At 43.9% G+C, this 24,749-nt stretch overlaps 2 protein-coding genes across 19 annotated transcripts in view; one reads left to right on the top strand and one right to left on the bottom strand.

The window, feature by feature from the left end:
* The window catches only part of RAPH1 (Ras association (RalGDS/AF-6) and pleckstrin homology domains 1), a 104,958-nt gene extending 96,339 nt beyond the window's left edge, over positions 1-8,619 (top strand). For both annotated transcript variants that reach the window (XM_074872995.1, XM_074872996.1), the window contains exon 14: positions 405-8,619. In XM_074872995.1, coding sequence (XP_074729096.1) covers positions 405-2,375 — 1,971 coding nt within the window. In that variant the 3' untranslated portion in view covers positions 2,376-8,619. The remainder of the gene's footprint in view (positions 1-404) is intronic.
* Positions 8,620-9,084: 465 nt separating this feature from the next.
* ABI2 (abl interactor 2) overlaps positions 9,085-24,749 on the bottom strand; it is a 72,017-nt gene continuing 56,352 nt past the window's right edge. For 9 of the 17 annotated variants that reach the window (XM_074873006.1, XM_074872999.1, XM_074872998.1 and 6 more), the window contains 3 exons: positions 21,025-21,111; positions 20,529-20,702; positions 9,085-15,312 (listed from right to left, as the gene is read on the bottom strand). In XM_074873006.1, coding sequence (XP_074729107.1) covers positions 15,137-15,312; positions 20,529-20,702; positions 21,025-21,111 — 437 coding nt within the window. In that variant the 3' untranslated portion in view covers positions 9,085-15,136. The remainder of the gene's footprint in view (positions 15,313-20,528; positions 20,703-21,024; positions 21,112-24,749) is intronic. The other 8 variants (XM_074873002.1, XM_074873014.1, XM_074873003.1 and 5 more) reach the window with 1 other exon arrangement.

Genomic DNA, 24,749 nt, shown 5'->3' on the forward strand with positions numbered 1-24,749 from the left:
TGGGTCATCATACTTGCCCCAGAGGAGGACCAGTGATAATCACTGGGTACAGCTGCCTGCCTCACAGAAGTGACAAGGCTGGTGTATTTCTCCCCGACATTCAGCCTAGCTTGGAGTAGACTTGGCTCTGCCGATTGTTGCCAGCTCTCCTCCCTGCCTGCCCAGTCAGACTGCATGGTCCAGGCTTGCCAGTGTATGGAATTGTCTCTTGCTACATTGTTTTGCTAATACTTCCTGCATGCTGTAATCTGCCACTGAATTTTTAATGACAGGCACATTTAGACCTTGACTTCATAATCTCTTTGTCTCCTTCCCTCCCTCCCTCCCTCCCTCCCTCCCTCCCTCCCTCTCTATCTTTTTCTTTTTCTCCCTTTCCACTTCCACTAAAAATCCCTTCCCAATAGGCCCGAATGGAGCCTGCAGGTCGGCCATTCTTGTCTGTCGCACCTCCTGTGTCCCCACAGACAAAAGTGGCAACCCCCTATACAGCATCACAGCCATCCCCCCCGCTGCCTCCCCCCCCTCCCCCCCCGCCGCCTCCCCCACCCCCCCCTCCCCCACCCCCACCCCCACTTCCCAGCCAGGCCACCCCATCCGCAGGCTCGCCCGCCACCATGTTTGTCAAGTACAGCACTATCACCAGGTTGCAGAACGCTGCCCAGCATGGCGGGCCTTTTTCCAAAGTTCCTGCTGCACAGCAGGCCCCCCCACCCCCCCCGCCCTCAGGAAAGCTTCAGATACTGGTGCCCCCCAATGGGGTCATGCCGCCTCCTCCACCTCCACCGCCTCCCCCCACACCGGGCTCAGCCATGGCACAACTGAAGCCAGCACCTTGTGCCCCCTCTGTGCCACAGTTTACACCACCGCCACCACCCCCCAAAATCCATCAGGTTCAACCAAATATAAGCCAGGCCACTGCCACCTCCTCGTTGCCACCACCACCTCCTCCTGTGCCTGCCCCACCACCGCCCCAGGCACCCCCAAAGCCTGTCATGGCAGCTCTCCCCCCTCAGCCTAGTGGGAAGGCAGCATCACCAGGGATCACACACGTCACCCCCTCTGTGCCAGCTCCCTTGCCCCTTGCAATAAAGAAACAACCAAGTGTCACCTTGCCCCAGGTGCCTCCACTGCCCCCAGCCCCTCCAGGCCCGACTCCCCCTCCAACATTTCCAAAGCAGCAGAGTTTCTCTGTGAAGCCTCCTCCCTCCCCTCAGTCCCCAGTGCCGTCGGTTGTAAAACACATAGTTAGCCAGTTCCCACCTCCTCCCACTCCACCTGCCACTGAGCCCCAGCCTCTGAAACCCCTTCCACTGAGCGTGGCTCCGCAGTCACCTCCAGCAGTGAAGGCAAAGCCTAAATGGCAGCCCGCTTCTGCTCCTTCACCAGATTTCCCCCCTCCTCCACCAGAGAGCAGCTTAGTGTTTCCTCCTCCACCTCCTTCCCCAGCTTCCTCTGCAGGTTCTCCCCCCCCTGACAAATCAGGGTCTCCAGTCAAAAAGACCAGCAAGACATCAAGCCCCGGAGGGAAGAAACCGCCTCCAACGCCTCAGCGAAACTCCAGTATCAAGTCCACCAGCTCCACTGAGTACCATGAGTCCAAGAGACCTTCAGTGGACCGCCTTGTCAGCAAATTTGCACACCCACCAGAGCCGTCAGGGTCTCCTTCCAAGGAGTCATCACCTCCTGCAGCCCCTCCAAAGCCAGGAAAGCTCAACCTTTCTGGGGTGAGCCTGCCCATTGTCCTTCCACAAGGAGGGATCCCGGCCAAGGCTCCTGCTCCAGGTGTGTCTGGGAAGGAACCTGTGGTTGAATTTCCTTCACCACCATCTGATTCAGACTTTCCACCACCACCACCTGAAATAGATCTTCCTCTCCCACCAGTTGAGATCCCATCTGTGTTTTCAGGCAGCACCTCCCCAAAAGTCGCTGTTGTCAATCCCCAGCCTCAGGCGTGGTCAAAACCATCGGTGAAAAAAGCCCCACCACCCACACGTCCCAAGCGGAACGACAGCACTCGACTGACACAGGCAGAGGTCACAGAGCCACCAGGGTCAGCTGGCCCTCAAGTGCCCACTTCACCCAAGTCCAGCCTCAGCGTTCAGCCGGGATTCCTGGCAGACCTCAACCGGACGCTGCAGCGGAAATCCATCACCCGGCATGGCTCCCTCTCCTCTGCGCGGATGTCCAGAACAGAGCCCACAGCCACCATGGACGACATGGCCCTGCCTCCGCCTCCACCGGAGCTGCTGGCTGACCAGCAGAAGACAAGCAGCTTTGGGGGCAGTCATATATCTGGCTATGCAACGTTACGGAGGGGGCCACCCCCCGCACCTCCCAAAAGGGATCAGAACACCAAGCTGTCACGGGACTGGTAGTCAGTGCCCAGGGGCCGGCGCTCTCCATGACTTGTGGGCCACTCCGTGATCAACCAACCTGCGATCTTGCTCACTTGGAGAGAATGTGGGGATGCAGATGATAGCTCCAGCAAAAGAGGTGATCTCAAACTGTAGCTAAGGCTAAATGTAAAGACATTCCCCTTTCATGGCTAGGCCAAAAAAGTTGGGGGCTTGGGGGTGTTGATGTTTATTGGGAAAGGTGGGTAGAGAGGCATTGACTTGTCCTTTCAATTTCTTTTACCCTTCATATGGATTGGACCAAACCCCCATTTTCTTACTTTTTCTGCATTTAGGGGAGGGGGGGGAGATAATTTTTTGTAGTGTCTGTCCACGTGAGACATGTTTGTGCATGTATTATAAGTGTAGGTATATAATATATTGTGATATATTTCGTCGCAATTATAGAAGATAACCAGAATGTTTTTGTAGAACCGTATTTATTGTTTCAGTCACTATATTATCTGGAATTGGACTCTGTAACCAGTCAACTCTTACCACAAAGATGAAGATGTAGGGGGCACTTTAAAGAAAGGAAGAAACAAAAAACCAAAAACCCACAAACCAACAAAACCCCACACACAAACCTCCTGGCAGTTTGTGGTGGATAAATGGTGCAGAGCTGAGGTGTTCTGCTAGTAACTATACATTGTCCATTGATTGAAAAGTGCAGATGCAACATACCAAAACATTCTGGTCATAATACTACTGAAAATGAGTATGTTCTGAGGAAGAAAATAGATTTTATATATAGTGGGCTGGAGTGAAATATATTTATACTATAAAGAGCCTCCCCCTCCCTTCCAAACAGTTGAAAAATACACACTGCTACAAATTATTTCAAAGTTATTTGCCCATGCAGTAAGTAGGATAAATATATATTATTCCAATCCATTATACATTCTAACTTTATAGTAGGCTCGATCATTTGTTTCTGTGGCTGAAGATGAATATATTTGTGTTAACCCCTTCTGAAAGCTGCCAGGACTCCTGCAGTCGATGCCGACCCACAATGCTGACCCACGCCGATGCATCACTTGTACGTGTAATTCTTTCCCTGAATGAACAGGTAGGTTTCTGTAGAGAGTGTTATGGTCTCGCACAAGCATACACAGCGTACAGTCTCACCTTGTCTGTGCCTGATAAGATGTATTATCTTTACAAAAACAAGCATCTGGAAGCATTCAAAGAAAGTATTGTTTGTAATTTATTAGAAACTGTCAGGAAACTTCCCCTTCTAGAAAGAGAGAAGGGAGTGGTAAGTTCAGGCCAAGTGGGAATTCTCTCTTCTTTTCTTCCACCTGCCAGAGACTGCAATCAGTGCTAAAACCTGTTAATTCAAAGTTGCACTTCTAGCAGTCAAGGGAGAAGACTGAAAAAAAACCCAACCTTGAGAGGCAATAACATTTGCTAATATAAGGGCCTGTATGAGTAGTAAATAGACTTACCATATTTGCTTTATGGTTTTTTTTGTTTGCCACCGGCTCACAGTCAATCACCAGATCAAGTACTAGAGTCCTTTTTCTTGTACTTCAGTAGCTTGATTGTACGGTCTTACCCATGTACTGGGACATTGGTAGTGTAGTTAGCATAAGTGGTCTTACGTATCATGCACGTTCATTACAGGGTAGTGGTACACAACTTTTGTAAAGTAACTAGAATACTTGGACTGTACCTACCCCATCTTCAGTTGTTACAACTTCCCTCGTCACCACAGGGATACTGTATAGGCTCAGATGGCAAATTATTTTACTGTTTACCTCTTCTCCAGAAGCAAATTTTAAATGCTTTCCTTCCCCCAAAGAATGAAACGAAGGAAGTAGCTTGACCTGACAGTATCCTCAAGTGTGTAAAAAAGATGTAAAACTAATCTCTCAATAGAGTAATTCAGGCTGATAGATTTAAGAAATATTGTGACAGTGTCCCCCATTCCTTTTTTTTATAAAATGTTTTTTAAGAAATCCAAATAATAAAATAAATGTCTTTGTGAATAATTTATGAATAGGAAAAAATCTTTGCTAATTAGAAGGGAAAAATGACATCTATAACTATATAGTTTTAAATAAGCGCATCATGAAAAGAGAAAAATTAATGGTGCTGTCTCTGCTGACCTGTTTCATATGATTTTTTAAAAATCTGTTTCAGCACCTCTGGAAATTGTTTTAATATTTCAGACTAGTTTTTTTGAGCAATAAGAGTATATACCATTGTGTGCATTTTTAAAGCACTGCTATGGAAAGGCACTTTTTTGTATCTTTCAAATTGTTCACAAAGTTTTGTTTCTACTATTTTTGTGCTTATAAAGTGTCCTTAAAAGCATTTGCATTGTTGATTTTAAGCTTGCTCAGTGTAGCTGGTGAATAACTTCACAGGGAGGTTGTTAAGCTATACTGAAATTCATGGGTGCTGTGATTTTCAACATTGGTCCTCCTGCTGCTTTGTACTGTACGCAGCTCCTGGGGCTCATACCCACCAGTGGAGCAAAAGGTGTGCAGATACAGTTGTAACTCCCCAGCTGTTACTAATGATGGGTAAGTGCACATATTCTCCTCCTACTCCCTGGCAAGATGCATCTGGGCTGATGCAGTGTGTGCTCCCAGGTGGGAGCAGTCAGGGAATTCTGCTTGCCCCATCTGTTTTTCTTTTCACCCAAGACAGCTCCACTGGTGTGTGTCAGTTCCAGCCCTTTTACTTCTGTTCATTCAGCGTGGGTACCTCTGGGCAATGGTTTGAGTGCAGCTTCTTCAGAGGCATTTGAACTTTGTTCTCATTTTCCTGTGCCCAAGTTCATTTATCCAGTATCTCTCCCTAGACAACGAACCCATGCTTACTACTGCAGGCTGCTACACAGCTTGCTGGGAGATGGGAGTTTTAACTCTTAAGTTTGCAGCAAAAAGAATGAGCGTCAGCAAAGGTGGCACCCCGTATTCCTTCTTGTTACAACTTACTTCCTAAGCCAGTAGCGATACAGAAATGGAGTGGCTGCAGCTTTCTCTCAGCTAAGCACTGAAATTTGGCTAGTGTGGTTCAGACAACCTGGTTGCCTTTTCAGCTTATGAGACCCCTCATTGTAACTTGCTTTTCCAGTGTATTTACTGGTTTTGTGACAGTAAATATTTATGCCTTATTTGCAAGTAAGTTATTTTCCCCCATGTGCACTGGTCTCATAATTGCACCATTATATATTTATTTAAATCAGAAAACAAAGGGGCCAGATCTCAGACACACAGCAAGAAGCTTCCTGCTGCAAACACGGGCTGTAATCCTTTTGGCAGTATTAAAATGAGCATGCGAAAGTTGAGCTTTCATACTCTGGACACAAAGATAGCAGATGCTTTGATCCTAAAATACTAAGAGAGTACAGCTGTAGCTGTGTTACATGATGAAGCGTATGGCCTTTGACACTTGTTAAGGTGGGTGTGGGAAAAGCCCTGCTGCTGCAGGGGCAGCTGAGAGTGTACAGCTGCATTTGTTAATCTGTTCCAGATTTGGTCTTCATTTCCTCTCTGCCATGCAGCAGTAGCATCAACCTCTGTGAGCTGCAGGGTGTCCCTCCTGTTCAGCCCGGTTCCTCTGTGCCTGCAGCACAGGTGTAGAAAGCAAGGAGGTAGTCTGCTCTGAAACTTTCATTGTAATTCAGGTCTTGGGGAGTTGCTTTGGAAGAGAAAACTAGGCTCTTATATCAGCACTAAGCTTAGAGGAGAAATTATTTTAAACAACAAAAAAACCACAGGTTCTAAATAAATCATAGGTGACATGTTTGAGGTGGATATGTTGGGGGTTCCATTTAGTCTTTTAAAATCTGTGGTTGGTTGAGGAGGTTAGGCACAAGTCTCACAATAAAATAATCCTCTTATTTTCTGTGGAACAGGAAGGTTCCTGCTTCACCCTGTGCAGAGGTTCCTCCTGTGGCAAACCACCACTGCTTGCTCTGACTTTGGTGCATGACCTCAAAGCCAAAGAGCTCCTCTCCTGAGCTTTGCAGTTTCCTGGCAGGGCAACAGTGACTGACTGACAGATCAGGGAAACAAAGTGAAGGTACCTGATCCCTTTGGTTTCAGGTCTGATGGGAGAGAGAGCAGTTTTTTTCAACAAGTGCATTTTAAGATTGACTGTTCTGGACTTGCACATTTAAAGGTTTTCTAATTTCTTCTGATGTGCCCTTAGGCAACCAGATAAATCATGTCAGAGAGAAAGTATGGCCAGTTTTCCTCTGAGTTAAAATTATTTTTTTCCACAGTTAATTGGTTCCTTTAAGTGTTGTTTCAACAGCAGAAGGGCAGAAGAGAAATTTTCTGCTTATTACAGAAAACTGCATAGAACTAAATTGGTTTACTTCAGTTGGTTTACTTCAGGTAAATTTGTTTCTTATTCAAAATAAGATTTAAGTGGGTCTTACTATGAGTTGTACTTCAGATAGTCATGTTAGCATCAGTTGCACTCCAGGAAAGCAATATAAACCCCTGACAGAAGCTAGTAAGGATGCAGCCAGAACATGTGAGTTTGGTGGGTTTTTTGGGTTTGGTTTTTTTTTCACTGTTAAATTTTAGATTGTTCAGACACTTGGAGGTGAGGGAAGTCTGTCTTCTTTGGGGTAGAGATGTTTTCCCAAAGCCCATCTGTGGCTCCGGGTGTTTAGCTTTGCATTTCCTCACACAATCAGGACAGACTCCAAACCACAGAGGATTTAACACTACAGGGGATAGTTTCTCTTACACATTTTTGTAATGTGCTGGTGGGTTTTAAGCTTTTATTTTGGAATTATAAGTTTGTCTAAAGTTGAGTAATTATCCCTTCTGAATTATTTTTCTCCTTCAATTAAAAAAATGCCCAAAACCAGTGTTATATTGCAGGGGGTCAGCACTCACTAATACTGTGATCCAATGAGTCACAGCCTTTGTCTAGTTTTGAAAAGACACTAAACTGCAAGTGAGGTGACAACACATACTTACACCTCACAATGTAAATTAAAGTAATTGCCACCAACATGGTAAAAAAGGTGATTTGAGTTGATGGCTAGTTGGTGCTCTGAGGCACTCAACAGGGCAAGGACTCGGTGAGCCCTCTGTTCAGCGGGAGTGTGTATCTTTGGTGAGGAGAGCTAGAGAAGTTGGAAGAAAGGGAACTAGTGCTATATGCACAATCCCCCACGGCAGGGATTTAGTGAGGGAAATGAGTGAGAAGGAACTTGAGTAACAACTTTTGGGACTGCCCCCCCCCCCCCTTTAAATGCTTAAAGACAACTAGTCTTTTAAGAGACTGAGGAATTGAACCAACTGTTCCCTACAGTGGAAAATAGTTTCCTCCCACCTTTCCCAAGATGCCAAAGATGCATTCAGAGCTAAATTCCAGGTCCGCAGATGTGCTTACACCAGCCTCACCTGAGGCTAAGGTGCCCAGAGCTGAAGTGCTGCTGATCTGCAGCAGCAGTTGGGCTGGAGAACAGGGCACACATCTGCAAGGGGCAGGGGCAAAGGACAGTTTAGCAAATGAACCTGTGCCCAAGGCTCCCTGCTGCTGGTTTGGTGCAGCACTATAAAGCTTGTACTTCTAAAAGGAAAACTAAATGCTTTGTCACAAGTTGTAATTGCAGATCTTAGGTCTCCTTCTAGTGGACTGCAGTGGACCAGGAATTAACTGCAGTAGCAGTTCGTTTCATGGCTTAGACTAACTGTTAGCAGCCACTGGTGATACTCTGTATAATACTGGGGATGCAAATGTAAGGAAAAAAGTGTCATTGCAATGATTTGTCTGTGCAGCAAACTTGTGCTGAGTGCTGTAAATACATTCATGTTTACTGCTTTAAAAAGAAAATTGCACATTTTATCTTTTAATGGGATTGCCTCCCCTCTTCTTCCCTTTCCAAAAAGAAAAATCAAAGCTCTTTTAGACTGATAGCTTCAGGTTGGGGGGAGCTTTGCCATATTATAAATATATATAAATATATGTATAAATATACTTTTTTAAGCATGGGAGAGGACAAAAGAAATACTACATTATAGAGTACCCAATATAGATCATTATACAATGGAATATGCAGAATTCAATAAAGATGTAGTTAAATTTAATAATCTGTTTTCATCCTCTGTCTTGCCATTTTCCTTTTTCATGAGTTCAGAACTCACACTCAGGGCATCAGTGGTTCCCCTCTGTAGGAATCAGATACCTGATGGCCTACAGGTTACCATTTATGTGCTCACTCTCAATAAAATTGCTTTTTGTTGTTCCTTTGCACAGTTCTTTCCAGTGGGTCAGAGCTGGCTGTACCAGTAACACGGTGCACACCAATTACAGGTCTAAAGAGGACCCAGTGTGAAGGCTCACCTTTTCCATCTGCCTCCTCCCGCAGGCGTGCAGAGTCCTGTCCTGCTGCTCACGCAGGAACAGCTGATGGCTGGTAAGTGGTGCTGCGGCCCCTCTCTGGGGTCCACTGTAGGGGATTCAGCTCTGTTCCCTTCCTGCATCAGCCACCAGCTTTTACAGCAGAGATTCAAGGTGTTGCATTAGTGTGGCAAATTCAGGAAATGCCAACGCTAGCACCTTTGCTGTGGGAGGTGCTGTGCTCAGAGCTCCTCTGGGACAGGGCTCTTGCGTACAGAAGTGACTGTCCCTGGCCTTGCTGTGTTGGAAAGGCTGTAGCCAAAGACAAGGAATGTGACGCAGCAGTGGCACGCTCACAGAACACATGGTGTGTGCTTTGTTCTTTTTATTTAGGGCTTGTAACAAGAGGGTTTAGTACACAGCAACAGTTAATTCCAAGTACAATTAAAAAAATTTAAAAATTGGGTTTTGCACTCACTGGAAGGTGGTTCAAATGGCACACACAATAAAACGTTACTGGCGGCGTATAGCTCCCCAGAGTCCTACGGGCTTGGTCATTTACAGTGGGCTCTGCGCTCATCCACTGCATCAGCAGTGCCAAAAGCAAAAGCACAGTGTGCTTCTCCTCTGACTGCAAACCAAGGAGGGGGGGGGTATCTGCTTTCAGAAAAAAGTGCATGGACAAAATCCATGTTAGACACTGACATTTCCAGAGAATTCATAGAAACTACTTGTCCATGCAAGTTGCAAAAGACACTTTTTCAAATGTGAAAAGAAGCACTTGTTCTTTACAAAATAATCTCAGACATGTCAGCACTTTACCAAGGCGCTGTAATGGAAATGAATTTGTACACAGCTCTTCCTCATTAGTCAATAGCAGTAGTATTCTTCTGAGGTTTTAACAGGAACAAATGTACTGCACACATTTCAGCAGTGTCACCATGTCAGTGGTCAGCAGGATGCTGGGTGTAGGCTTACCGCTGGACAACAGGCTGCTGCTGACTTTACTGTTTTGTATTACGCCTTGTAATAACCAAAGGTGCTAATAAAATTCTCTGTTTAGGGTACCAAAGAAAAAACACTTCCTGCATGGGTGGGAGATTGCACAAAACACAGAGGTGGGTTTTTTTGAATGAAAGCAGCAGAACACCATGGTCTGTGAATTATTCTTTGTAACAGCAGCTGGCACACCTTGGCTGCATCAAGCTTTCAGCAACCTTCCCATGGGCGTGAGATGGGGGTCCCACTATTGCAGTTTCAAAATCGAAAGTAGATCAATAGGACTGCTACTACACACTGACTTCAGCTACCAGGGTGAAAAAAAAAAAAAACCAAAACCACAAACTGTTCCCTCTTGCACTATTCTGACCTCTGTGTAATACTATTTTATCCACAAAATGTGGCAGTACCTAATACTGAGAGATGCCAAAAGGTGGGGAAGGTGAATATACCTGTAAGCACAGTAAATTCATGAAAGTGGTACCCTGTAAGCTAGAGCCCATCATCTACCTGCCAGTGCTCCGTTTACACCACCGTCTTCTCTAGATTAGGGCTGTAAATACTCGCCTTAGTGAATGCAACAGCGCTGTACATTTCTCACTGCCACTGTTGTCAACATAGGAACTGAAGTCTCTGCATGGGGTTTGTAACGCTTCCTGAACTGCGGCAGTGCTCACGCAGTGCCTTGCCACTCTCAATGCAAGTACCACTCCCAGGAGGAGCCCCCGTGCCACGGCCTCTCCAACATCATCCTCTAGCACCTGCCAACAAGTTGCCCAGCTGAGAATGCAGAGGCCACCTGTTCCACAAGGCGATGTCCTGTCCCACCTCTAGGAGGTGAAGCCCTGTTAACACTAACCTGCATAAAGTCCCATCCGTGGCAGAAAGGAAAACGATTTATACCTGAAGCCCGGGGACATAAGTAATAGAGCTCATTTCCAGCAGACACACATCCGCAGCACTTGCTAGGAAGTGGTGGGAGTTGGCGGGAAGAGCACAGCATTAAGTCACCATCAAGCACAGGCAGGAGACACGACAGAAGCACAACAGTTTGTATCAGTGCATGACTCTCCTCCCCCTCTAGTCAACAATAGGCACATACACAGCAGGCAGGCAGCCTCCCCTCTGCCAGAAAAGGAGCATCAGTCCTGCTGCTGCCTCACTTTCTTTTCATGATCAACTGAAATGCCCTAGGTAAAAGTGCCACTTTCCAGAAGGTGCATTGCTGCCAATGTCAACTTTGGCTGTCACCAAAATCCCTGAGCAGCAAAGAAAATGCCCAGGAGCTGTGAAAAGAGAACAACCTGCTCTAGCAAGAACGAACTGGGTCTAAGCCTTCCTGGCAGCCACTGGTAAGCCACAGACCACGGGGTCCATGGGGAGCTGTGGCTCAAACCAGCACCAATCTCCAGCCACTTTCAGGAACACCCAACTTAACTAACCGCAAGGCCAAGCTGAATCCCAGGAAGGCAGGTCAGCCTCCTGGTAACACCCACCAAGCTCTGCCATTTCCCGCCCCCCAGGCCGTGCCAACGCCTCTTGGTCTCGGGGGACAGCAATGGCTCTTCAGTGCATCTGCAACTGCCTGTGCCTCAGCGGTCAGGCCAGCAAGTGTTCAGGCAATGCTTCAGCTCCCTTGTGCCTGCTCCAGGCAGTGGGCATGGGCACACCACCAGGATGCTCAAGCGCAAAACTGGCTGCTTGCTCCTCCTGCCCCTCTCACCCCTCTGCTGCAACAGCCAGAGAGAGAAACAAAGAACATGAATCCACCGGGGGGGGGGGGGGGGGGGGCGGGATAAATGGGTGAGACACACACAACCTCAGCCATCTCTCTTAGGCTAGAAAGAAGGCACCAAAATAACCTGCTTCGGCACTAGATGGGGACAGACTTGGTTGGACTTCCTCTCACGCAGGCACATGGCGGAGAGGCTGCTGTAGTTAATAGCTTTGTCCCTGGGGCCAAGAGCAAGGAAATCTCTGATACAGCAAACCAAGGCAAAATACACCGCTAGAGGATGCTGACTGACTTCTGTGCACAATGAAAACAGCTGGCTGGGCTAAGGCAGCTCTCACAAAGGGAGAAACACACTCATTTTGGCCGTACAGCACTCTTTGGGCTATTCTGGAGTGTCTCCTTCCCCCACCTCTCTCTCATGCATACACACTGCTGATTCAAGAGCCTGAGATGCTGAACACCTTCAGCTGTGGCAGCAGAACTCAAGTCACAAGATTTTTGTGCACATATTTGATACTGAGGTGTTACCCTCCCATTCTCCACCCCCTTTTAAAGTAAACACGTAAATTAAAAAGAGGCAGAGGGGAGAAGGTTTTGGAGAAGTACAAGGGACAAAACTGGAAACACAACCCTCACTGACTTCACTAGCATGCAATCTATGTAACATTAACATACAAAGCCTGTTTACCTTGCCCTGGTCTATGACCATTACATCACATCATCCCCAAACAAGCCACAGAATTAAAATCTGTACAAAATAAAAAATATGCATAAAGCTCAACAAATTTCTTTACATTTGTACTGCATAATAAAGCATAAAACCAGCAGGAGGTGACCCAAAAAGTCCATCCCCAGCAGCTCTTGCAGGATAAACAATTCCACGTGCTACCAGCAGGGACCAAACTAACCACTGGCCCATCAGACCAAAGTCTGATGTTCTTTAAGGAGCTTCACATCTTCCACTTTCAAGGTTTTGCAGCCTCATCCTCCATGCTGAGCTCTGGCAAGCATTCAGCACTTCCCCGAGTTCACACTGCTCTGCTCTCGCAACACAGAAAACTTGCAAGATGAACAACCAGCTGAACGAAAATGGACACAGGTGTGTATCAATCACACACAGTGGAAGGACACCCTATCCCCACCCACCTGGCAGAAGTATTCAAGCACACACTTTTACACAGACTGTTAAAAGACATTTCACTAACAACATGTGACTTCCCAGCTGGAGCATGGGTGCACTGGGAGAGAGGTTCAGCTCTCATTTAGTAACTCACTAAGCTGCCATAACTTGATCTATGGGAGCATCATGTGCTCAGTCTTTCCACAAACATACCCAGGGCAAGAGAAACCAGGAATGCTCTGATGTCCTGGAAAACAGCCACCCTGCGAGCACCAAAGGCTTGTGCAATACTGCTGTTCAATCACCCAGGCAACAAGCTGGGTGCAAGCACGCCTCCCCGTGCAAGAAGTGTAGCCCTGCCCTGTGACACCAGAACAGTCACTCTGGTGACTGCACAACCAGTGTTCCTAGGCTTGCTCCCAGAGAAACAACGGGCTGACAGAACTGAACATGGCTGCTTCTGTTAGTCTTGCTGTGAAACAAAAGTTTTCAGAGAGGAAGGTAGAAGGGTATCAGTTCTGGCTAACATCCCAAACAATAATGCTGTCAGCTTCCAGGCAGAAGACTAGGGTGTCTTGGCTACACAGCTGTGGATTGAGCAGGGGAGAAAGTAACTCCTACCTTCGCACCAGTTTCTTCAAAGTTGTACCTCCTGTAGGCTTCAACCAAACTAGCTCCTTACGCACCATCACAGGAGTTAACTCACTCTTCTGCAAGCAGGTGATCACATTCACCCATATCCACAAACACACCTCACCTGCTTGTTTCCTCCTTCCTCCCCCGTGAGCAGCTATGGCTCTTCCCTGCCCAGGTTTACACCAGACCTGCAGCTCCACCCTGACACTGCACTAATTGCCAAGCAAGCGGATCCCGTCAATTACCTGTATCCTTGCCAATACTGTCACAAACCCAGCCCCGGCAGCGCCCTCTTGTGCAGGGCTCAGTTTTAACACATGCCTCACAAGACAGCTGCAGCACTGTCTCGCCTCGGACAACCAACTGTTGGTACAAGCTGGAACTTGGCCAGGCAACAGTCAAAAGTCGTCCAGGAGGATGCCCTGGCCCAGGAGGCTCTCACAATACAGGGGTCAGCTCAGTTTGCAAGCTAGCAGGACTGCAACAGGAGGTTTAATCAGTTCACTCTGTTAATGCATGACATTTACCCAAAGATAACATTTAGTCCTTCCTAAGGGCAGACTAGTACAGCCATCACTTTACACCGATCTGCTAGGCAGAATCACTGAGCAGTAGTTTTAACTGAGACTAGATTAAAAAGCAAACTATCGACACAAGGGGCTACAGAGCCTTCACTTGGTATTACTCCACCCCAGATCCACCAGTACAGCTCAAAATATCTATTTCTTTATAATAAACAATGGAGAGGGCTGGGGGAAGAGCTAGGACTACTACTAGTTACTGCTTGGATTTCCATGGGAAACCAGTACACACAACAGCCCTTTTTACTTCCACTGAAGAGATTTTGGCAACAGACATGAAGACGACAATTGCCGTTTGTCCTGCCTCTGCACAGGGCTCTCACAGTACATATGCAAATCTAGTCATCAAGTACAAAATAGCCAATTTACAATACCTGATTGGATTTTTAAGATTATATTGTGCATAAGACTAAAGTTGGGGGTAAGTTTCTCTAGTGCAAGCAGGCGTGAGTAGATTTGAACCTTAGATCACAGCCCCTAGAGTTTATCCTCAGACCCCAGGAGGACCTGTAAACTTTGTTTCGCCTTCACCGTCAACGGCATCTGTGAGTTCTGTTTAAACCGGCAGCACCCATGGCGAGTAGCTCGCTGCGGAGAGGAGCACATTTACATCAGTGCTGAACATGAAACAAATCTGTGGCATTCAAAAGATGAGGAAATGGGGGTGGGGTCCTCTGGGCTGCAGCCATCTTAAATGTCTAAACTGAAAGGTGAGTGAATGAAAGCCAGCTCTGTGTGCCCCTGTGTCAGCCTACATGTGCAGAGCAGCTGCAGAAGTGTTTATGCTAAAGATGTATCCAACTATCTGGAAGTCAGTTACAGGAACAGCTTTGTGCAGAAATCCCAGTGTTGCCTAGCACACGACTGTTCTTCCAGCTGCACAGGAGCGTAGTGTAGAAACAGGAGGGATGTCCACTGGCCCGTAACCCTTCACCGCAAGCATCCAGGACATCCCAAGCGCCAGGCACTGCTGCCAAGGGTAGTACCACAAGGGCACAGAGGATTCCTGAGACAGATCCCAAAGCCTGTCAGAGAAGTCAGAATTCCAGTAAAGTATCAGCTACTCAACAAGTTTGTTACATCTGAATGGGTCAGCTTAATTCAACATCAGATGGCTCAGGATGGCCTCTGCTGGCAGCTGGAAGAGCCATTTGTTCAAACAACTCAAATCACTATTGTTTTATAATGAGGGGAGGGAAAAAAACAAACAAACAAAAAAAACCCCCAAAAGAGTGGTTGTTACAATTATCCTTCATTCAGTTATACTGGATGGGGCCCCAGAGGCTGGTGGAGATCTGGGAAGCCCTGACAGCTCCTGCAGCAAGAGATGCAGTGTTCTGTCCTCTAGTCTTCACTCCGAGTAATGCATGATCGACTCCACATAGTTCCCTGGGAACAGCCCCGTCACTCCATTCATGACCCCTTCATACCAGCCGTCATCATTTTTCTTGATGACATAAATGATGGCACCTTCCTGAAACGAGAGCTCATCTTCTTTGTCCTTCGTGTAGTCATAGATCGCCACCACTAGGAAAGAACAGAGCGTGACTGTTAGGAAAGGTACAGGGAAGAGGATGAAAATCAACCTACCTCACACAAAGTTCTCCACATTCAAGGCAATCTCAGAGAACTGCACTGCCTCACCTCTGCGTGTGCAGAATGACCTGCTGAGGGGGGCAGTTTCATCCAGCCCCTTTTATAAAAGCTCATGCTTCGAAGCACATGACCCAGGACTACTTTAACTCTTCTATTCTTATTATTTCCAGACCACCAGAGGTAAAGGTTACAAATATATGATAAACTTTTCGTGTGGAATGATACAAGGAGGTGAATATAACTCCCCATGGCTATGAACACTCAGACCTACTCCAGGATTCATGTATTAGATACATGTGCTAAACCAGATCTCTGCACAAACAACAGTCAGCAGGAAAACATGGAAGAGGCATAGTAATAGAGCTCTCTTCAGATCACAGTAAGAATGAGCCAAGGCTAATGCTACCTTAGCTACCTCCACATTTAAATCTGTAAAATGTGTATGTGCAGTCCCAGTAGCTAGAAGTCACTCCCAGGGTATACAGTGCCAAGGTGGGTGAATCCCAGTTAGGAGCTAGGAAGAAGTAAAGTGGTTCTCTTGAAACAAAATGTACACCTACTGTATCAGGACATTTTTCTTACAGCTGCGGAACATTTTACTGAAGGCACAAGAGCTGTTAGGAAAGTCAAAGAAATTGGACAAAGCACTGACAAATATTAAAGAGAGCATTGTCCTGAAATGGCAAAAAATAGACATCAACTTGGTATGTTTTTCCATTCTCAGTCCTATCATTATGTGTTCCATACAGAAAATTAGCTATGCCAGGCTCTGAATACTTTAACAAATAGCATCAGTCACTGCTTTGAGCACTTGGCAATGAAAGATGCAGTGCTGCCATTGAAATAAAATGGATGTTGGACAGGGATCCTAAAATCCTGTACTGGGGATAGAAGGGAGATAGTCTAAACCAAAGCAAGGAGAAAAAAATTAACAGCATGTGTTCATGAGCCCAGTGTCCAAAAGTCCTACTAAACTCATCATTCTTTTCAAAAGAAAAGAGGTCATTTCCTTTTGAGGGAGCAAAGGAATCAATACAAATATTTACTAGGGAAACCTGGATCCTGAAGAGATTATAAAGTAAAATATACAAATCAATCCCAGTGGAGAATCAGATTATGTGTAGAGATTTTTTTTAAAATAAATAAATCTCCCAAACAGAAGATTCATATCATTTGACCAGAGCATATTTAAAAAACACATGTTGCTGGCTCTACGCTTATGACAGCACAGTTGATAAGTAACTCATTCTAACTAGTTTTAGATATATCATTCTAAGGAAACAAAACACAAATAGAGAAATGAGTAAATTTTTAGCTTGAAAAACAGAAGACACTGTATGAACATGATACATTCTTCATTAATTAAAGTTCTTCAAAATTCCTTTTTAACTGCCTTCTATACCTGGTTCATTTTAAAACATTTCTTCCTAGAGTCAACTGTGCTGTTATTCTTCATTCTCTTGATAATAATCATCCAAGGATCACAGTAGCTTCCAATTCCTTTCTTTTTCATTTTTGAGTGTATTCTAGTCCCTTCTGATACTGAATGGATTCATTATTTCATGATCACAAGTAGGAAACTCTTCCCTAAGTTTGTGATGAAAATTCACTTCTTGTTAAGCCTCTTATAAAATTCCCTGAAGCCTGGGTCAAATTTTTGCTACATCACCATTGCTTCCTCCTGCATGTTACTTTTGTACTGGCAATGTTTCTCTCTCTTTAAAAGACTTGTTTAATCCTTCTGTCTGTAGTTCCACTGGTTCAAGCTGTGAGCTTGTCACATACCACAAGTTACCAGGAGCCCAGGCCAGTATTGCAAAATAAAGGCTCCAGATGAGACAGGAAGCAGCAATACTGACTCAGGAGGTGGCATCCTTCCCTGCGAGACTAAGCCAGGACCTCTTTTAGTTTCTATCTGAACACGTTTCAATGTAGATATGAAAAACAGAATTACTCATTTAGGTTGATATTCTTCCAGTCAGTGATCCTTGGTTCTTCAACAATTACACAGGGTTTGGCTGAACTCTGTTACATCAAACTGACCACAAATGTAGGCCAGACTGATTATCCAACTGAAATCTGATAGCTGTGACCACACACTTTCTCTGTGTGGTATGAGGGCAGTTTTTCCTTCTGGATGCCCACTTCTGTTCATCTGATTTGCAAAGATGAGCCATTTTCTTACCTCTTCATACTAGCACCCAGACACAGAGCTCAATGGAAAACTGCAGTGTGCTTTCTTGGACATCGCAGGTTGGCTGTTGCTATTACAGCCACGTGGTAGCATCCTCAAGTTCAACATCCCCAGTAAGTGTATCCCACCTAAGAGTTTCTCCATCTGTTCAAAACAGATCTGCTATTCACTTCCTTCCTCCACTGTAGGTTAGAGCATGTCTTAAATGTTATACATACCTCCCACACTGCATGACTGCTTTACGGACCAGGATCATACTGAATCCCATCTCAATACATAGCAACCCTCTGTATTTGACACCTCCCTGGTGTCCCAGCTTCTACATTCTCACTTTTGCGAAGGTTATCTACACTAATCCTACTAGAAATGCTTTCATATGAACTTAAGTAAGTGAACAGTCATACCAAGAGGACATGCACAAATCCTAGGAATTGCTACTTTACTTACTGGGGAAAATAGTGTTTGAACAGCCATTTCCTTCCATCAGTTTTGTCTGCTTTCAATCATGTGGCACAGAATACTACTTGTTGGAACTTAGGGAGTTGCCATAGGAATAATTATTTTACAGAAGATAAAGCATTATTAGTTCACGGCAGGGTAAGCATACACATTCTTTGAGTATGAAAGTCTTCTTTTAGCATAGGGCTTTTCATTAACTTTAAAGCTTGTTTGCTACAATAAAATTACAGCCAAGCACTTCTCTCCCAACTCCAGCAAAGCAGTCAAATCTCAAGACATGGGCTGAATATAAGTAGAGCTATTCATGTAACTACAACAGAATCCACACCTATGTCAATATCTGGTATCTTAAAACCACTATTTAACAGTTCTTCATACATTGCAAGCACTTTAATTTTTTATTAATTTTTATGATTGTCTCTAAGAACAGACCAACCTTTTGGATGTTTTAGTCATCTAGTTTTCAAAATACGGATCAAAATTATGTTTTTGCATGGGATTCTACATCAATATGAGAGAATGTTTGGTTTCCTATACTTCTGCTTTTCTGCAGGAGAAATGTTCTGACTAAAAGCCTGACTTTCTCCAGTTTAAAGACTCTTTAAAGACTCCCACTACAGTTTTGCTATCCCATGTGATTTTCCTTGTAAATATCAAACTACAAGTGCGTGGACTGCCTGCTGAGATTAATAGATCTGTGCATATATGCACCTATATAAATTATTTTAGTTCACAAGCTCATAGAAGTCACACAGAAAAGCAGATCAGAACAGTATGCTATATTTCAAATGTCATTATTTCTTCAAATAGAAAGTGTTTCCTAGGCCATGTGCCACACGATTTTGTGGCTTCTCTTCCCCCTCCACCTCCCCCTTTGCATTAGTATGAGACACTATAAACAGGCAACGCACATCAGGGTCCTCTTTTTCCTCTTTTGCTCCTAGCTGAAATGCCACTGAGGATTTGCTGAGGGCCAGGTGGCAGGAGTAACAGAAACATAACATAGATAATGATATGAATGTAGAATTAGGCTAAGGAGTGTCTTATGCCTGGAAAAATACAGAGAAAAATCTTGAGATTCACTCTCCTATCAAAAAGTAATGTATGTGCAATCTTCATCCAGCATAACATATATCAACCACAATGAAACTGAGCAGATACATAAAGAGGAGTTCATTAAGTAATGTAGCACATCTAGTATTTACTGAAATTACCTGTACTGGTCCCAAGTTGAAGAAATTTGCCATCCTCCCCCAAAGAAAGAAGTGCAACATCAGGAACCCCACCCTACTCCAAAACCTGATTTTGTGAAGCCAGGTAACTAATACCAATAATCAGGAATACCCTCTAAACTGCACAGCAAGAGGAGTACTTTGCATAGGAGATCCCTTTTTTCTATGTCCTCCCTCAAGGAAATAAGCTTCCCTGACAAGAAGCTGAAGCAACTTTTAATCAAAGAAAGAGCTGGTGTGCATCAACAGAATAATAGTGATACTTGCTGTCAATCAGGGTGTGGAGAGGTCAATAGATAAAGCGAGTCATGTAGACACCCTGCAAGTCAGCCGCTTTGTCTGACAAATGGTCTCAGCTTACACCAGCTAGACAGAGGGCGGGGGAATAACAAAAAACCTCCCACATATTCCTCCATCTCCCTCAGGAATAGTAATATTTTCTTTGGGCTGGAGTTGGCAGAAAGTGCCTCTTCCATCTTCTGTGGTTTTTTCCTCCCCTCAAGTCCTGTACTGGGTTTATCTTTGTGGCATTCTTGAATTTTTTTCCTCAATGAAGACCGAATGTGTCTGTCACTCAGCTGAGATGCCTGGTTGCTTTGCAACATTAGGTTTTATATCACCCTTTACTAAGAGGTACATGATCCTGTTCCACAGCAGAACATCAGGCAGTAGATTTCTTCATATTCAAGTGCCCCTAAGCCATTTATCTACTAGGGTTATGTTACCTTAGTTTCTACTCCAGCATGTTTCCAGACATCTGCTTCCGAACCTGAAGACATTTGGATGCAGCCACACAGCAATGCGTCAGTCGGTCCTACGCAGACCCAGCGCTTTTTACCTTAGCACGGAGCCCCAGACACACATTGTAGCACTTCTCCAGATGCACCCATACATTCAAAGTTCAGGTGAAATTTCAGCACTGATTCATTCATTTTTCATCTCATAGGAGTTTGATTATTAGGATTAAGCAGACTACTGAAAGGTGAGTCTTAAGTAGATTACAGACGATTTAAAAAATATGCAATTAGCTAGCTAATCATTACCTTCTCTTTGTGGAGAAAAGGGTGAAAGAGTCAGACTCAGAAGAGTAGCTTAACTTTGTTCTTTAAGTTGTCACTTGGAGGAGCACCTCTACCACAATACCAAATAATAGCTATGAAGGAGTCTAGGCAGACTCCAGGTCCAAAGTGGGATGGCAGGAGCTTATATAAAATGTTGTTGCAAACACGACCCTACGCCATCTCTACTAGCTCTAAACTTACCCTTTTCTAAGTAGGTCCTTGGTGCCCAAGGAGGGTCCTCCTCAGCATATGGATCACTGTACTCCACCACAGCTGCTTCCTCCTCCTCATAATCCTCTGGAGGTGGGGGTGGAGGTGGAGATTCATCAAACACTGGCTCATCCACAGGTGGTGGTGGGGGAGGAGTATCTGAAACTGCAAACAAGCAATAGTATAACCATGAAAAATGTCTCTAGAACCATGGTAGCAGGTTGAAGTATCCCTGTCTCAATTAGTTGCACTGGGACCAACAGTTAGAACTTGTGGAAATACACTAGAGACAATAAAATTCAGAGAAGGAAGGATCAGGTTGCTCCCGTAAAATTATTTCCGTTTCCCTCCCTCCATAATTTCAGACAAACTTGCAGAGTCAGTAGAGAAGGCAGAATTCTGGCTATATACAGACAGATCTTTCATCCACTCAAAACAAAAGTCACATCCAGTAATAAATCATAGCACTAGGAAGCAGCAAACTTACTGTTTTCTTGAACTCTGGCCACAAATCCCATTAGCGGTAACTGTGGAGTTACCTGTAGGATGGAGGGGGGAGGAGGAGCAAGGGAAGCTGCCACAGAAATTAAAAAGAGAGGCATTCAGTTAGAAACACAACAGAGCAGCAAACAGGAAAGTAGACATCATCACCACTCAGACAGTGTAGTGGTCTGCCAAAAAGCAGGGATAAAAGGCTGACATTCAGAGAAAAATGTCTCAGATGGTTTAAGCATACTCTTAATCCTTACTTCAAGGCAATTTCTCTATTTTTTAAATTATCCAGTTTAGCTCTTTTTCATAAGATTAGAATCCATCCTGAAGTATTTCCTTAAGCTGAAGTTTATTACTACAGCAATATAGCACTTCATGAACAGATCTAACAAATACATCAACAGGATTACTCTGCCTAATAATCCTCCACCTTTCAGATCACATTGGTATTTATAGATGTGACTCGCTTAGTAATAAAAATGAATATAACCAGTTTTCTCCACAGCATAGGCCAAAAAATAAAAAAATAAAAAAATCAAATGAGGCAATTATTTTAGGCAAAACCGAAAAAGACACCTTTGAGAACTGAGCGTACTTCAAAGACACAGGACTCCTGACCTTATTGGTAGAAGATAGTGCACTGTGCTGCTGCCAAACAGGGCCTATTCCAAGTGTGCTGCCTTGTTTCCTTCCCACCTGATTTTGCAGACCACTGCACTGAACTCTGAACAGAGCCCTTTCACTGGTGCCAGAAGAGCTGTCTTTATACAATACATGTGAATTCACATTTAGAGAAGACATTCTCAATCAATAGCAAATGTTATAACACTGAACTGTGGTTTAAGCCAGGTACAAAAGTTTGAATTATCTAGTTAAGTTAAAAAATAGTTAACAAGATTTATCTAGTTTTACTATCACTTTGCAAGGGTAATGCAGTAATATTCTCTAAGCAAATTACAAGATTATTTTTCAGAAAGCACACCTCAGGAAAAGCACAACTAAGTAATTCTCTTGTTAGTAGTGGCATACAAAACCATTTAGTCATATCCAAAAGAATGAGGGGAAAAAGGTCTACACTTCATATACCAGGACATTTATTTAGCTTGCAGAACAGAATTAAATAAATTTCAGACTAATTCCAGAGCCATAAAAAAACTGCCAGGTATTATGTAGTATTTTTCAGAATTAATTCACATCATCATAGTAAATTAAAAGAAAGAACTCCAGGGCATTTAAAATTCATGTCTCAAAATTTTTTCTGTTTATTTCAGTCACTATTATCTGAAGTGCTTTGAATTTCTTCTGTCACTCACATTCATATTCCTTTCACAGTCGCACATCCCAAACAAAAAAAACCAACAGAGCAACCATCCTTTTTGTTGCAAAAATATCCTTGTACCTCCCTATAAAGCAAGCTCCATTACCTCGCCATTTAATTCTTGAGAAAAACTGAAATACATATCTAATTACAGCTTCTTTGACTTTATGATGTGACCTCTGAGAATATTTATTCCTTAAACTGTAACCACAGTAGCTGGAAAAAGATTTGGTTTTGCATTTTTTCAAAGCAGAAAAGGGGAACTTGAAGTCCTACTGAAATGCAGTAATAGTCATTAATTCAGCATTCTTGTGCAAATATGAAGTCCCTGCCTTTTTAATTACATGTGCTATAAAAATGTTCAATTTCAAAATGCTTCCCCTATTTAATGTCGTATGGATTTATATCTATCATATGAGACTAGCTTCAGTTTCCCAGGTCCCTTCAGTGTACTTTGTGTGCTATATATATTTCTTTGAAATAAATAATGAGGCTTTCCATGCAGAAAAATAAATCACTCTTGACAAGCACTCCAAGCAAATAAAAAAAAAATCCCTTTGTTTTGTTTGGGTTGTGTAGTTCAATCAAGATGGTGATACTAACACCAGCTGACATAATCAGTTGTAGATCTTAACTGTTTGGTTTGTGCTTCAGTTTATGCACAGTGCAGGGACTATCACATTATGCTGTCTCTACATGATATATAATGACTCTAAGCTAGTTTTGACCTTTAGGAGCCAATACAATAGATATTTTATTGATAATTACTTTGTTTATGAAGTGCATCAGAAGAACGTTACTGTATATCTGCTGTCTCAAAAGAGAAGATAAACACCAGTTTAAACGTTCCCACCCAGCTTCCTTCCATATAGACCATTGGTAGATTAAGAGTTCATCTACACAGTGGCTGTGAATTAATTCAGAAATGCTCAAGAGCACCTTCCACTAGATTGCTTCAGCCTGGTAAGAATTCAGCTATACAAATAGCGTGTAGCACAGACCACCACCTCAATACTTGCCCAGTTTGTCCCACAGGGTTTTTAGCCTGTGCTGAGCTCTATACTTGCTTAGATTCTGGTACCTAAGGTTGCAAAATTAAACACCTGTCAGCTGGCATGGCTGGCAAAAGTAGCTTTGGGACAGACATATGCTGAGATTATTTAGGGTCTGCATTTCTTTATATTTTCTTTTCAGTTGTTTAAAAGGTGTCACCATGAAGTAGAGGAATTATCTTAGAAGTGGCAATCAAAAGCACAGGGCAAGGCAAGTATCTTTCATCCTCCTGTGCAATGAGCAAAAATGACTATGCCAACATACTAAAAAATGGAAGTGGAACGAACACTACTGCTTTATTACCAAACAGCCTGCAAAGAAGAACAAGCCATAGCTGGCACACTCCTCTGCCTGTTGTAAGGTCTCTTTTTCACCTCTTAAGTTTGAATTTTCTCCCTCTCTTCAGGAATGCTGAGAAGCAGTTGTGGCCCTGTCCTGTCTCTACTAACCCTGCTCCTTACAGACACAACAGTCCCTCTGTTCTTAGGGTCTTCATCAATTATGCATGCTTGAGCATCCTCTCCTTTCAAGGTACAGGCCAAGAAAGCTTGGGTTAGTATAACTGCAAAGCCAAAAATTCTGTATTCTGCTAGGTATATAAAAAAAAAAAGTCTCTTACTACAACTGCTTATTTATGTTGTATCAAGTATGCCAGCATAACTGAAGTATTTTGTTGTGAATTACAGCTCAAGTGACTAATCACCATAATCATTACCTTCTTTTTGGGTACACAGACTGAATTGGGGTTATGTAACTTACTTAAAGTCTATTTGGCATCTTCTTTGATTACCTATTAACAATGCAATGTAGCTTGCACAGAATGATCCCTTTGCCAAAGCAGAAAGGCACAGCAGTTGTCAGAAACTCCTGGATATACTGAAAATCCTCTTTACTGCAAAGGTAGTCCTGAAAGGTTTCTTTTCTTGCTATTATCATTTCCTTCTTGCCTATTCCCCTTTGGCCTTCAGTATGCACATAATGTGCTTAACAAATACCACATATTTCAGGCAACTGGGCTCCAACTTAGTCATATAACCTCCTCCACCTCCCTGTCCTCAGCAGGACCATAATTTCCTTCTCAAGTTAAGCACACACTTCTCTTTGCAGGGTAGCTCACAAGCAGTAATATTTGAACCTGATCAAATCCCTTAAATGCAGATTGCAGCATTTGACCTAATTCCAAGTTCAGTGATTTAAAAAAAACCCAAACAACACAAAACACACCAAAACCCACCACCACAACAACCACAAAACACAAACGCACTGTAGTGCTTGCAAGTCAACATTCAATCTTGCTGGTAATAGGGCATTTCCTCACAAGAAACCTTCAGTATGTCCCCTGCATCTTC

The sequence above is a fragment of the Strix uralensis genome, chromosome 6, assembly GCF_047716275.1.
Source record: "Strix uralensis isolate ZFMK-TIS-50842 chromosome 6, bStrUra1, whole genome shotgun sequence".
NCBI lineage: Eukaryota > Metazoa > Chordata > Aves > Strigiformes > Strigidae > Strix > Strix uralensis.